This window comes from Malus sylvestris, chromosome 7 (genome assembly GCF_916048215.2).
Source record: "Malus sylvestris chromosome 7, drMalSylv7.2, whole genome shotgun sequence".
NCBI classification, from domain to species: Eukaryota; Viridiplantae; Streptophyta; class Magnoliopsida; order Rosales; family Rosaceae; genus Malus; species Malus sylvestris.
The window spans coordinates 5,126,218-5,137,564 of record NC_062266.1 but is presented as its reverse complement, the minus strand read 5'-3'; the positions used below and the strand labels follow the sequence as shown (position 1 = coordinate 5,137,564).

General features: G+C 35.4%; 1 protein-coding gene across 1 annotated transcript; it reads left to right on the top strand.

Annotated features, from left to right (window-relative positions):
* The first annotated feature begins 3,634 nt into the window (after positions 1–3,634).
* On the top strand, positions 3,635–8,945 carry LOC126630786 (ethylene-responsive transcription factor WRI1-like). Its single transcript, XM_050300997.1, has 7 exons — positions 3,635–4,116; positions 4,239–4,321; positions 4,507–4,515; positions 5,135–5,223; positions 5,410–5,534; positions 5,634–5,710; positions 7,931–8,945. The coding sequence occupies exons 1-7, from the start codon at positions 3,881–3,883 to the stop codon at positions 8,668–8,670; spliced, it is 1,359 nt and encodes a 452-aa protein (XP_050156954.1). The 5' UTR covers positions 3,635–3,880; the 3' UTR covers positions 8,671–8,945.
* Positions 8,946–11,347: the final 2,402 nt, after the last annotated feature.

Genomic DNA, 11,347 nt, shown 5'->3' with positions numbered 1-11,347 from the left:
AATCATTGCTATAATTTACTCTTATTTCAAACCATTTTCATCCAAGACAATAGACAAACCAACCCATCTAATTCCTTTTCGGTCGGGTTGGGGGGTGAATTTAACGGGTTGAGTTGAGTTTCTAGATGGCAGTGCATTTTACAGATGAATTTAACGGGTTGGATTTTGAAAGGGAGGAAAGATGCAATGATGTCCGTGGGCCAATTAAATTTAGACACGTATGCAACATAACTATGAATATATTACACTGGTGGGTTGGTATCCGTCTATGGGATTTTTCAAACCGTCCATCAACCGGTTCATATGCGGGTGGCCGGGCCACAACCCATTATTCATCTTTTGAAGTTCTAATCGGCTCAAACTCATCCATTTCAGTTGGGTTGATCGGTTTGGACGGTTGATCTGTAAAAGTATCCATGGGTCGTGATTCGGGTCAGATAACCCGATAATCTTTTTCATTTTATTTTTGTGAAAAATTAGGAATATTTAGGGGATTTGTAGAATGATCATAATGCCCCTTCCCCTAATGTTTTCAACTTCTTTGTTCAAACTCGAAATCATGGGATATAGATCTATTTAATTAGTTGAAAATCACAATCAAAAGGTCAATAATACAATCCTATTTAGGTCAAACCAACTATAATCTGGTTGTTGATGTAAATTTTGTACCTTAATTAGGGCAAACGTATTTATTACCAAATAACGCTTAGAACATTTACAAGGAAATACCAACTGAGTATCAAACTAAAACTTACTCTATCGCGTAGAAAAACATCCCTCCTATGGAGATAGCAACCCATTTAGCATAATAAAAAAGTAGTAACTGACCTTGTGTAGGTCAGTTGTTACTTTTTCAAGTTAGGAAATTGGATCTTGTAATATATTTTATTCGTAAGTATTGTTTAGTAAAGAATTTGGACCCCACAAAATAAGATAAAGTTAAAATATTAATATGTTATAGTGAAAGATAAAATTTGAATAGATTGTACTGATATGTTTTTTTTAACTGACAATATTATCTATATTAAGAGAGTGAGTTAAGCCTCACAATGAGTTAGCAATAATATGGGTCAAATTCGTCTTTGATGAGAATTGAACCGAAAACATCTCACTTATAAGTGAAGAGAAATATCACTATACCACAATACTAAGCGATTGTAGTGATAAATTTTTAAATAGCATGAAAGTGCCAAATGAACAAAGAACTCATCGAAAATTACTCTTTTGGAGATACAGTGCGGTTGCCGAAAAGGGTAGATAACTTCTTCGAATCTATATATCCGGAGCCCATGGATCAAATAGTCATGGCCTTAAAATTTGATCCTACGACCAAAAGCAGAAAAGTTAGTGAAAACTTTTAAGAACTACAATAATTTTTGGTCGCATGATCAAAATTTAAAGGTCAGAATCATTTGATCCTTGATGTATAGATCCAGAGATTGATCCTACGACCAAAAGCAGAAAAGTTAGTGAAAACTTTTAAAAACTACAATAATTTTTTGTCGCATGATCAAAATTTAAACTTCAGAATTATTTGATCCTTGATGTATAGATCCATAAATGATCTATTTCCTGCCCAAAGGGCCAAACCCGTGAAAGTAACTAACATATATACACGGCAGATACTTCAACTTCTAAAAGTCCGAGGATACATACATACATACACAACTCGCAGATAGAGAGATAGATTCTCTTTTGAAAACTTAATAGGATGGAAGAAGGGCCAGCCAGCGTGGAGAGCAATTTGGGAATGGTAGCATGGCTGACTGCAGATGCCAAGTGTAGGGTGTTTAATTAACTCTTGAGTTAATTTAACCCACCCCCCAACTTTAACCCCTGGTTAACCTAACTTCACTTAAACCCAACAAAACCAACAGATTAGCATGAGGTGGATTAGTCGATAAGGATGAGCATGTGGTGGATTGGTCGACTAGGGCAATGTATTCATTACCAAATAACGCTTAGAGCATCTACAAGGAAGTATCAACTGGGTGTCAAACTAAAACTTACTCTGTCACGTAGAAAACGTGTTGGAAAATATTAGTATTTAGGTTTACTTTAATGTTTTGTTTTCTGGGCTTAGCCCGTTAGCATTAGGGTTTAGGGTTAGTTTATTATAAATAAAGTACTTTGTTATTCATGAGAAATCAAGTCATTCACAATGTAGCCTCTTAGGGTTTTGTAGCCGTTCCGGCATTCTCAGTTAGTTCAATAATATTCCTATTATTTTGTAATCTTGTTTGTTCCGCACTCTGATATTCAACTAAACGCACCTCCTATGGAGATAGCAACCCATTTAGCAAAATAAAGAAGTAAAAACTGACCTGGTATATTTACAAGGTCAGTTGTTATTTTTCAAGTTAGGAAATTGGGTCTTGTAATATATTTTATTTGGAAGTATTGTTTAGTAAAGAATTTGGACTCCACAAGATAAGATAAAGTTAAAATATTAATGTTTTATAGTGAAAGATAAAATTTGAATAGATTGTAGTGATTTTTTTTTTAAAAAAAAAACTGATATTATTAACACTAAGGGGTGGGAGAATGGGCTAAGCCTCACAATGTGCTAGTAATAATGTAAGTTAAATTCGTCTTTAATGAGAATCGAACCGAAGACCTCTTACTTCTAAGTGAAGAGAAATACCACTATACCACAATACTAATCGAGTGTATTGATAAATTTTTAAATAGCATAAAAGTGCCAAATGAACAAAGTTATCTTTCATCGAAAAATTTGCTAACTCTTTTGGAGATAGCGTTAAAGAAGGCTGCCGAAAGGGGAAGATATCTTCTATGGATCTATACATCCAGAGCCAATGGATCAAATGATCATGACATTAAAATTTGATCCTACGACCAAAAGTAAAGAAGTTAGTGAAAATTTTTAAAAGCTACAATAATTTTTGACCGTAAGATAAAATTTTAAAGATCATGATCATTTGATCCCTAATGTATAAATCCGTAGATGATCTCTTTCCTGCCCAAAGGGCCAAACCCATAAAAGTAACTAACATACATATACGGTAGATACTTTTACCTTTTAAAAGTCTGAGGATACATACATACATCAATAATGTTATTCTTACCATATTTTTGTACCACAATTGTATACCACCTTAGGTGATATCTGATGTGGACAACCACATCATCTAAATTAATTAGCATTTAATTTCAAAATGTTAATCAATAATTAATGAAAATATTGTTAATTAAATGATGATTGTGGTATACGGACGAGTTTTCTTCTGACACCTAAGATTATTTAAGTGTTTTAATTAATAAAAAAGATTGAAATTAAATGATGTAACTTGTCCAACTCATCTGCCACCTAAGATGATAAATAAATATGTTAAGAATAACATTACTCTTCATACATAAACAACGCGCAGAGAGAGAGAGAGAGATTCTCTTTTGAAAGCTTAATAGGATGGGAGAAGGGGCCAGCCAGCGTTGAGAGGAAGATCGGATTGGTAGCATGGCTGACGGCAGATGCCAAGTGTAGGGTGTTTAATTAACTCCTGAGTTAACTTAACCCACCCACATCTTTAACCCCTGGTTAACCTAACTTCACTTAAACCCCACAAAGCCATCAAATTACTAATTAGTCCTCCTGCTTCTTTACTTCCACAGTATCTCCTCCCTCCCCGCTCCCTTTTTTGGTAAACCACTTTTGAGCTTTGGCTACCAAAATGCCACTTCTTCTCATGCTTCTCAAAGCACTCCTCCTCCTCCCCCCTCCAACATTCTCACCATAAAACCCCTCCCATGCTTTTATTTATACCATCACCCCCAATCCCAACACTTCTTTCTCCATAAGTCCTTCAACATTCCTCATAAATTCTCCTCCTTTCTTTTCTTCAAGTCCTCAGAAAATCTCCAGATGAAGAGGTCATCCAGTTTCTCCTGCTCTTCTTCTTCTTCTTCGTCCTGCGCCGGGCCGGAGATTCCGAACCACTGCGTCCAGGTGGAGATTCAGAAACCGAAACCGAAACCGAAACGCGTTCGGAAGAAGAGAAAAACCTCCGGAGCAGCAGCGGAAGAGAAATGCCAGAATGCCAACGCCCCGAATTCAGGAACGGCAGGCGGAAGAAGCTCCGTTTACAGAGGGGTCACCAGGTAAACCCATCTTTTTTAATTAATTAATTTTCCAATTTCTGCGCTGAAATTGCATGCCAAATTCTCAATTTGCATGTAGGAAATTGTATTACATTTTTTTTTTAAATTTTGGTTCGGTGCAGGCACAGATGGACCGGGCGGTTTGAAGCTCATCTGTGGGACAAGAGTTCATGGAACAACGTCCAGAATAAGAAAGGACGGCAAGGTAGTAATTTTAATTTCTAAATCCGGATTGGATCAATTTTTCTTGGTGTTTTTGTTCTTTCAATTTAATATAAAAAAATTTTCTTTTTATTTATTTTTTTCTTCTGTTTCTGACTATGTTTTTATTCCTGTAAATCTCTGTCAATGCAACGTTCATCCGCACCACTTTTGCCGCTGCTTATTTAGTTTATTTGGGTAAGTCAGACTCTTTCTTACTTACTCACTTGCTCTTCTGTTACATTATTTTCCGATCTTAATTTTTTATTTTATTTTATTTACCCTTTATCTTTCCATTTTTTTATTTTAATTTTTTCTTATTTAAGAAATCCAAAATGATTTATGCATAATTCTTCATTTTAATTACTGAAATTTAAAATTGATTAAAAGTGGTTTTTGAGATCGTCCATCATCAATTGTTTTGGTGCTCTTGTGAGATATGTGTTAAATTGAATGGGTTTTTGCCAAATCAACATCTCTCCTTAAAATGATAGTTTCTTCAATTAATGGAGATTTTTTCATTGAAGAACCAAAATAATTGATTGCAGATAATCTTATTGACCATTTTATTGATTTTAGTTAAAAAAAACAAAAAAACAAAGATTATTCTCTTAAGTAATCCTTAATTATATGGCCATGGTGGCTGCCGGTGTGGTCTTTAATAAAATTTGTTAAACTTCCTCTGCCTATGCCTGCCTTTTGACGTACCCACTATTTTTATGTATTATTTTGTTAATATATATATATATATATAAACATTTAAAGTTATATATAATTTTATATAAATTTATTAATGTGATTGGTGTTTTGCATACAGGGGCCTATGATAGTGAAGAGGCTGCTGCTCATACCTATGATCTAGCTGCCCTTAAATATTGGGGTCCTGGTACCATACTCAACTTCCCGGTACATTTATTCTCCCACCCTCTATTTCTTTTCCAAATAACGCAACTCTTCTTTCACATTAAAACGTAACACACGTAATTCATCTATGGTGTGACTGTTGAGCGTTAAAGATTGTATTCATTACTACATAATAACGTCTACTAATCTTACCGCTAATTAATGATTGAATGTGAATTTATGTTGCAGCAAGAAACATACACTAAGGAAATTGAAGAAATGCAAAAGGCCACCAGGGAAGAATACCTAGCATCATTGCGCCGGCGGAGCAGTGGATTTTCAAGAGGAGTTTCAAAGTACCGTGGGGTAGCGAGGTATGTAAATTCGCACTTGCACGCCGGAAATTGGCCAAAATCTAGCTAGCGTTGTTCAAGATCACGCTCTTATTGAAATCAATGTTTAATTTTTCACAGGCATCATCATAACGGGAGATGGGAGGCGAGAATCGGAAGAGTATTCGGAAACAAGTACTTATACCTCGGAACATATGGTATGTACTTATAACCCCCATCTTTTTTCTTTTATTATGTTTTCTGCACTTTTAGATGCAGTTTCCAAATTGCTTCATTTTTCATTCACTTTGCATGCCTTCTCGTTTTGTTTGTCACACGCATAAATATCCGGCCTTCTGTGCAATTTTCAGAACACAAAATTTCAGACCAGTCAGTCGGTCCAGCTTAATTTTAATTTGGATCTTTCTGAAAAACTAGATGCTGCCAACTGCTCTACTGACTTTCTGTGTGAGTTTGTGTGTCTATATATATATATATATATATATATATATATATATATATATATATATATAAGCTTTTGGGTCAGTCAATTTTCACAGAAGTATACGTGGATTTAGGTTTTCATTCCGGTCCAAAACTTAAAATATACATGTCAAATTCAACCTGTGTTTCTTTTCCGTACAAATAAAACTAATAATAAATTATCTTCTGTTTTCTTTTCTGAACTAATAATACTAAAAATAATAATTAATTAAACAGAATAGTTACTATTTTGTAACTAAAAAAATCAGAGTTCGAGTTGTCCAAACAGCTTATTTGATAGACGCTCGTAAAGCGGATAACCTAAGCTTGGGGTCGCCCATCCTATATATCTTCTAATTTTTGGGTTTTATTAATAGTTTGGAAAATAAAACTAACCTTAAAAATGCAGTTTGGTAATAAATGTTAATTAACTAGTAACTTTAGATTGCTACTCAGTATTACGACCTGGTAGTATTTTAATTCCCTTGGAAGTGAGAGATTTTATATTTGAATATCGTGGATAGAGAATTCGATACTAAATTAGGTTGTCTATTATGTGATTTAACCGAATTTTCTCTCTTTTTAAAGTAAAAAATATCAATGTACCAAAAATAAACTAGTAACTTTGGATTGAATTACAGAACTTTATAGGTTGCCAGATACAGAAGGTAGGTAGTCCTAGGAACGTCCCACAAGTAAATTCCACAGGTGAGACGGGCCCACCAATTTTGCTACAAAATTGTTTTAGCCGAATTTGGTAGATCTGCCCCTAAATAGTAGTACTTTGTGTTGTGGGGTTTTGGGTTTAGCACGGCACCGATCTGGTACACCCGGAACTACAGTAGCAGGCGACACGCAAGCATTTGACTAGATCTGGGTTTAAGCGGCAAAAAGAGTGAATTGGCAGCAGTGGTGGCGGCACGTGACTTCCTTTTGTGAGGAAAATAAATAAATAAATTAATTAAAAGTCGACTGTTTTCCTCTTTCTTCAAAAGACAGGATCAGATTTCAGACTTTTTATTTATTTATTTATTATTTTTTCTTTTCTTTTTCATTTTTAACTTTCGGTTTTGATCCGAAAAACATTTTAAAAAGCGACAGGCACGGGTGGTCACGTGTCTTATTGCTCCCCTTGTGGCTCTCTCTGGGTGTGCCAAGTCTTCCGGGACCTGCGTTTGCTTTCCTGCCAGATCCTAACCGTCCAAATCTTGTCTGTGTTGAGTGTCTGCTTCCCATTTGTCCCATCTTTATTTCTTAGAGAAAAAGAAAACTAGAAACCTTGTGTCCATTCTCATTCGCGTGTGGACGATTTTCAACAGTTGATGGATGCAGCTCTCGTTGTGTGGATAAAAGGGCAGTTGCGCACGCGCACAAGAGGGAACAAATTTAGGGTTTGAAATTCAAGATAAAACATATTTTAAAGCATGAATTATGCAGTGTTAGGGAACATAGATTCATTGCTTTAGGTTCGGTGTATTTTATTTTCTCTGTATTTTTCAAATTTGTTTTCCAATTTTTATTTTGTTGTTTGAATTGAGACCCCAAAGGAAAATTAACAAAAATAAATAAATAAAAAGGAGAAGGAATTTGAGAAACTTAGATGTGAAAGTGTACTAGTTGTCTTCACCTAATTCCTACCTTCTTTTTTGCTTTTTAATGCATCAAAAATTAGGTATTGTGGGGCATATAAATTCTCAATAGATTAACTGCATGTTGCAATTGTACGGATGAATCTTCACTTATATGTAATTTTTACTAAAATATTGTCGTTAGAAAATTATAACGCTACTTATGTATCGCACTGTAGACTGCGTCACTGGTAGAGATGGGTATGTTGCACAAATATATGGAATTACGTGTCTCGCTTCTGTTTGGGGTTGTGGACTACAATGTAGTTCACGGATGTAGTTTTATTAGTCGTTTAATGCTCGTTAACTGTTTGTTTTTTTTTGAAGATACACAAGAGGAGGCAGCAGCTGCATACGATAAGGCGGCGATAGAGTACAGAGGAACAAATGCAGTGACCAATTTTGATATCAGCAACTACATTGACAGAGTCAAGAAGAAAATCCATCCTCTGGATCATCAAGAATCAGAGGGTCAACCGCCTTCCACATGCTCGAACATTGGACCACCCCAAGAAGAAGAAGAAGAAGAAGTCGACCGCAAAGTGCACCCATTACTACCACAACAGCAGCAGCAGCAGCAGCAACAAGAACAAGAACAAGAACAAGAACAAGAACAACGCAAAGTGCACCAATTGCAACCGCAACAGGAGCAGCAGCAGCAGCAAGAGCAAAAACAAGAACGAATGATCTCGCCGCAACTTCATTACCCTCATCTGCTGCATTGCATTGAAAGCAATACAATGGAGCAAGTAATGGATCCTGAGCATGCAAAGGAGCACCAGTTTAGTTGGAACTTTTTGGACACCGGAATGATGACTCAGCAGCTTCCAGTTCCCGAAGACATCCACCTCGACAAGTCGTTGGAGTTACCGGACTTGTTCGAGGACTTGGGGTTCGAAGAGAACTTTGACTTGATATTTGGTGCAGCTGGGGATGGCAGCTTGGGTGGCTTGATGGAATCTGCTGGGAGCGGGGTGGATCAGGTGGGTGTCCAAAGAAACTTGGAGGACAATGGGTCTTCTTTTTCTCCATCATCAACAACTACCTCTCTTTCTTTTATAACTTAATTGTGTTTGAAGTTTGAAGGGTGTTGGTCAATGTGGGAGGGTTGGGGTTGGTCTCAGTTTGTTGTGATTCCATGTGGGTGGGTGGACAGGGAAGATTGTGGACCAACAAAAATTATAAAACAAGAGAATGGTTCTGGCTTTTTTGTGTCTTTGGTTTTGGGAGAAAGAAAGAAATTTTCTTTATTTTATACAAGTAGATAATCGCAAAGGGAACAAAAAGTGGGAATCTTGATAAAGATTTTCTCTCTTTTTAACCCTAAAAAATTAGATTCGTATGTTTTGGTGCGGAATTTCAGAGTAACGAGATTGAAAGTCAAAATATAAAGAAAATGCTCACAAAAATGTTGGGTAGGGGTATTTAAGAAATGCACTTTTGAACGTTACAAGGGCATGGAGGAGAAGAGAAATGCATTTTCTAATCTCTCTTACCCAACATTTTGCGATATTTTCCTTTGTTAAATGGTTTATACTTAAAAAATCTGTGTTATTGCCAATCAGTACTACAGTCTAATGGTATTCCTTTTCACTTGGAAGTGAAATGTCTTGAGTTCGAATATTGTGGATGATGAATTTGATACCAAAATAGGTTGTCTATTGTGTAGTTTAACCGAACTCTCTCTTCCTCTAATGTAAAAATATCGATGCACTAAAAAAAATTCTATGTTACGCACTTTACAATTTATAATACTTATTAGTGTCAACTAAAAAGTTTGACCTGACTTTGAGAGCAAAGAGTTACAAGAGGCTCTCTTCAAGTAGCAAATCGGTAGTTGCAGATGGAGGTTCAGTCATTGAATCATTATTTACAGGAAAAACCAGTTCAGTTTGAAAAAACTAACGGGCACGGCAATGAGCTGCAACGTTTGCTTGGAATCGAATCTTCCACAATTTTTCCAACGATCAACATATTAGGAGAGCTTTCGTTCGAAGTAGAGACAATTTGGAAAGAATCACTCTCAAAAATAAAATTGTGGAAATTGAACCTCATTTCCTGCACCAAGCCATGCCTTCTACAATTATTTTGTACGCGTGTTGTACGAGTTGTTTTAAGGCATTCATCTAACAAAAAGTACACAAGCGCTAACTTGTAACGATCCTCTACGTCCATGTAATTCAAAACTTTCATTTCTAATCTCTCATTGTAATTTTGACCAAAAAAACAAAATAAAATCTCTCAGTGTAATTAATAACTTCCCACCAAAATGACTATAACCATCCTATTAGGATTTTGACATAAAATATCTATACTCTAACGATGTGATTAAGAGTATCACTTTAGAAAAAAATCGAATTGCCTTCTAATTCTAACTAACAGGTTTCCGATATGTTGTATATTGGCTTGAGTAGTCATGACACACAACTAGGTGTCACTCATGGCTTATGAGGTCTTCTTAATGACTAGTCATATTGTGCGACATAAGAATTAAAAGAAGGATTTAATTGTATTAGTATTAATCACCTCACAAATTAAAACCTTATGGATCCCACACCGAGGCTAGTGTATTGAGATAAGTACAATAGAATGATGGAACTAATTAAGGGTGAGATTAATTAGATGGTCTTAATTAATCACATTAACGATTAGCCGTTGACCACTAGCCTTGAAATAGTTTGCATTTCTAGGGCCCATTAGCTTATATTTGGACATAAAGATGACTTTAAGTGTAAAAGGCCCAAAGAAAGGCCCACTACACTAGCTTCTTTCGATCATTGGTTCCACCTTGTGTAGTTCCTCCTGTTAGAATCCAAAGTAGAAGCCCTTTACTTTTCGAAATCTTCTTCATACGTACGTGAGAATACCACTAGACCGTAGTATTAAGTGGCTTGTTTACTTGTTTAATCCCAATTACAAAAGGCTACCTAGCTCACTAACTAAACCTGAAATTTATAGGATAATGTTATCCAGACACCCATTTTTACTTCTCACACACAACTCTTAATTTGTGACCTTAGGGATCGAATGAATAAAAGAAGGGTATATAAAAAGTACAAATAAGTGTGTGAATAACACTATCTGTTTTTTTATATTGATACACAATATTATTTGAACAATAGCATTTCTTTCTCTTTGCTTCCAAAACCCTAGATATTCATACATTTGCACCATATATTATCATCAAGTTCATCCCACTCTTTTGGTTCAAACTATGTGTATCATTGCTCTCTCTTTTTCGTCAATAGAGGTTTTAATCTGGAGAACAACTTACATAAAATGAATTCACCGTCACGTGACGTCTCGATTCAATAATACATTGTTATGTGGAGAAAAACTTGCACATAACAATGTATTATTAGACAAAAAACAAAAAAACCATAGTAACGACAAACCGGTTCCATACGAGTTCTTATTAGTTTGAATTATTTCCTAGTTACAATTTTTTTTAATAAACAATATTATCTTACGCAAAGAAAAGAGGGAGTGGGTTAAGCATCCAATATGCTAGCAATAATGTAGTTTAAATTCGTATTTAACGAGAAATGAATATAAAATTTATCAGATACAAGTAAATATAAATATCACTACATCATAATACTAAACTACTAAACGACAATTACGAATTTGATATCTAGTTAAAAAATGATCTGTAGCACTCAAGTATCGCTGTTGGCAAGAGTACACGTGCACCAGACGTACACGTAATAATTACCAAACAGTGAAAAAAAACATAAGAGATGG